We start from the raw sequence: 3,696 nt of genomic DNA on the forward strand, positions 1-3,696 counted from the left end.
CCAATTTTTTTTTTCGTCGACGTAGACCCCTTGCAGGTTGTCATAGACCCCTGGGGGTCGATATAGACCACTTTGGGAATCACTGATTTAGAGGTTTAGACTCACCACTTTGATTAATTATTGTAGAGAGTAAATGATCATGGCAAACGGGTCGACAGGACAGGTTTCCAGAAGGAAACTCATTACTGGAAGAAGAAGAAGAAATTGTTCATTTTTATGTTATGTTAAAATGCAGAATAACACTTACTGATTTTGCTACAAAAGAAGAATACGGTCGATAGCCATGGTAATACCTTATCTTAATAATACAATAATACAAGTGACTGGTTGTTATAATACATTTTTGTACATAAATTGTTCGTAACAATCACATTTAACAAAAATAATCTATTGCAACACCAATCTTAATATAATAGTCTCATCAAATGTACTTTATTTAGAAATTATATTTTTGCTACGCTTTAAGAAATATATCAAAAATAGAAACTCATTGTTTCTTGCTTTATATTTTTTCAAAGAGTAATCAATAAAAAATTAATATCGACTAAGCTTGAATGACATTTTCTTATCTAAATTTGACAGTGTATTGTTTCTTAAGTTTTAAGGAATTTGATATAAATACTCAGGAATGAATTTTGAAGGCGCAGAGTAAATTCACTCAAACATCATGAAGACTATCGCAGTTCTACTCTCCGTCGTCGCGGTAGTTGTCGCCCTTCCGCCTTGCCCCTGTTTCTTAGCTTACAAGCCAGTCTGTGGATCTAATGGTCTTATTTATGGAAACGAGTGCGAATTGAAGTGTGAACAGCGCACAGATTCTGCCCTAACTTTGGCCTACCATGGAGAATGCCGCAAAGTTTGCCCCTGCACCAAGGAATTCTATCCAGTTTGCGGTACCGACGCAGTCACTTACAACAACCATTGCCTGTTGCGATGTGCAAGTGAAAACGACGCCTCTGTATTATTGATGCACGAAGGTGCTTGCGAGAAGGACCAGAAGCCAGAATCCACAGGGTAAAATGCTTCGGAGAATACGTTCCAATCTGCGGCTTCGACTGAATCACCTATGGCAATAAATGCGAATTAGGTGTAGCCAGACGCACCAAGAAAGATCTCTACATCGTCAAATACGAAGAATGTTGGATTGTTTATCCCAAATATAATTTTCACTTGAATAAAACCATTAATGTGTATAACTTTTATCAATCTATCCATTTTCATTAAATAAAAGACATATACATCATCATATTAACAGTCAAACCTCGCTTAACGAGCAAAATGAATTGCAAAAAAAATGATTCGCTTAACGAGTGACGATGAGAAGTCCCGGATTACGTGTATTTTTGAATATGTTTCACTATAAGAGTAAAAATCCAGAAATTTTGGTACGAATTAAACCCGTTAAGCGAGGTTTCACTGTACATTATTACTATTGCAGCTAATTTTAACTCATTTCGGTTTATATTAATTATATCCGTTACTTATTAAGAACCATATTTATTAAGTCTATGAACTTCTTAGTATAATGTTAACATATTTTAAGCATTTATTCGCCATTTTTTTTAAGTGGCTGAAAATATTTTTGACTCTCTCTCATTTTACATCAACATCGGCATACATACTTCAATATTTTAGCGTTAAGTTATAAATTCACTACCAAAGAAAATATTTGTAATGAGTATCCATTTGTTAAACTAAAAACTACCTACTTTTTCTCGCACACTAAATAATTGAACTTTGAAAAAAAGTAGAATTAAAATTTTAAAATGTTTTATTAATACTAGGGATTTTTCAGTTGGTTTTTCACAGTAAAAATAGATAGATTGGAATTAGGTTATTCATTTTTATGAATGCAAGATCAAATATTAATTTTATCCAAGATCAACTTTTTTTGATTACTAAATTTATGTTAAAATGCAGAATAATACATTCTGATTTTCTTATAAAAGAAGACTAGAAAAGGCACTTCATATTTCAATCATAATAACAAAAGAAAATGTGACCGGTTGTTTTAATACATTTTTGTTCATACTTTTTGTGCGTAACAATCACATTTAATCAAAATAATCTATTGCAACACCAATCTAAATATAATAGTCTCATAAAATTTATAGTAATATACTTTCATTGGAAATTACATTTTTGTTCCGCTTTTTAGAAATTTATAAAAAAAAATGCAACCAAAAATAGGAACTAATTGTTTCTTGCTTTTATTTTTCAATAAAAGTGTAATCTATAAAAAATGTCATATAGACTAAGTTTAAATGGCATTTTCTTATCGAAATTTGACAGTGTATTGTTTCTTAAGTTTTAAGAAATTTGATATAAATACCTAGAAATGAATTTTGAAGGAGCAGAGTAAATTCACTCAAGTATCATGAAGACTATCGTCGTTCTCCTCTTTGTCGTCGCTGCTGCTGTCGCCCATGAACCTTGCCGCTGTTTTCAGTTTGAATCGCCAGTCTGTGGATCTGATGGTCGTACTTATGGCCACGAGTGCTTCTTGAAGTGTGAACAGCGCACAAATTCTGCTCTAACTTTCGCCTATCGTGGAAAATGCCTCGAACATTGCTCCTGCACCAAGGAATACAATCCAGTTTGCGGTACCGACGCAGTCACTTACCACAACTTGTGCCTCTTCGGATGCGCTCGTGAAAACGACGCCTACTTACATAAGCTTTACGATGGTCCTTGCAAGATTGATCATACGCCATAATGCACTACGGAATACGAACCAATCTGTGGATCTGACGAAATCACCTACAGAAACAAATGCGACTTCGACTTCCACAGGCGCACCAAAGCCTACCTCCACTTCATCAAATACGGAGAATGTTAAATTGTTTATCCCAAATGTAATTTTAACTTCAATACAAAAAATTGAGCTTTCGCATTAACTTTTATTAATGTACACATTTTCTTTAAATAAAACACATATACAATATTTATATTGCAGCTAATTTTAACTCAAATTATTCTTCATAGTTCAATATTTAAACGTTAAGTTATAAATTTGTTAAACTAAAACCTACCTACTTTTCATCGCACATTAGAAAATTGAACTTTGAAGAAAACTAGAAATAAAATTTTAAAATCTACTATTAATACGTAAGACTCGAAATTATAAGTGAAAAACAAATTTCCATTAGTCAAGATTACAATGAAACCAATCCAAACCCAGTAAATCCATTTTGTTTTTGGTTTTTCATAGTAAAGATATATTGGAATTAGATTATTCCTTTTTATGAATGCAAGTATTAATTTTTATTCAAGTTATTTTTTTTTGTTGTTGAATGGATTTATCTTAAAATTCAGTATAATACATTATAATTATGTTATAAAAGAAGACTACTATCCATATGACTATTTAAAAGTCTAAATAATAAAATAAAATATGACTGGTTGTCATTGTTCGTAACAATCACATTTAACAAAAAAATAATCTATTGTAACCTTATAAAATTATATGTTTTTCATGCTTCAAGAAATTTATCAAGAAATTGCAAGAAAAAAAGATATGATAACGCAAATATTACGTTTTGAAACGTTTAAACCCAATGTAAATGTATAAAGACAATAGAAACCAATTGCTTCTTGCTTCATATTTTCTTGCAAAGTGTAATCTACAAACAATGTTGTATCAACTAAATTTAAATGGCGTTTTCTTATCTAAATTTGATGGAGTATTGTTTCTTA

The 3,696-nt window shown here is 31.4% G+C and overlaps 2 protein-coding genes across 2 annotated transcripts; both read left to right on the forward strand.

Moving 5' to 3' along the window:
* The first annotated feature begins 667 nt into the window (after window positions 1-667).
* Window positions 668-1,018, forward strand: LOC108564361 (four-domain proteases inhibitor-like). Its single transcript, XM_017923384.1, has one exon. It carries the CDS (start codon window positions 668-670, stop codon window positions 1,016-1,018), a length of 351 nt encoding a protein of 116 aa, XP_017778873.1.
* Window positions 1,019-2,377: 1,359 nt separating this feature from the next.
* Window positions 2,378-2,716, forward strand: LOC108564362 (serine protease inhibitor dipetalogastin-like). The gene has a single exon (XM_017923385.1). It carries the CDS (start codon window positions 2,378-2,380, stop codon window positions 2,714-2,716), a length of 339 nt encoding a protein of 112 aa, XP_017778874.1.
* Window positions 2,717-3,696: the final 980 nt, after the last annotated feature.

This window comes from Nicrophorus vespilloides, unplaced genomic scaffold, assembly GCF_001412225.1.
Source record: "Nicrophorus vespilloides isolate i.1.1-1 unplaced genomic scaffold, Nicve_v1.0, whole genome shotgun sequence".
Taxonomy (NCBI): domain Eukaryota; kingdom Metazoa; phylum Arthropoda; class Insecta; order Coleoptera; family Silphidae; genus Nicrophorus; species Nicrophorus vespilloides.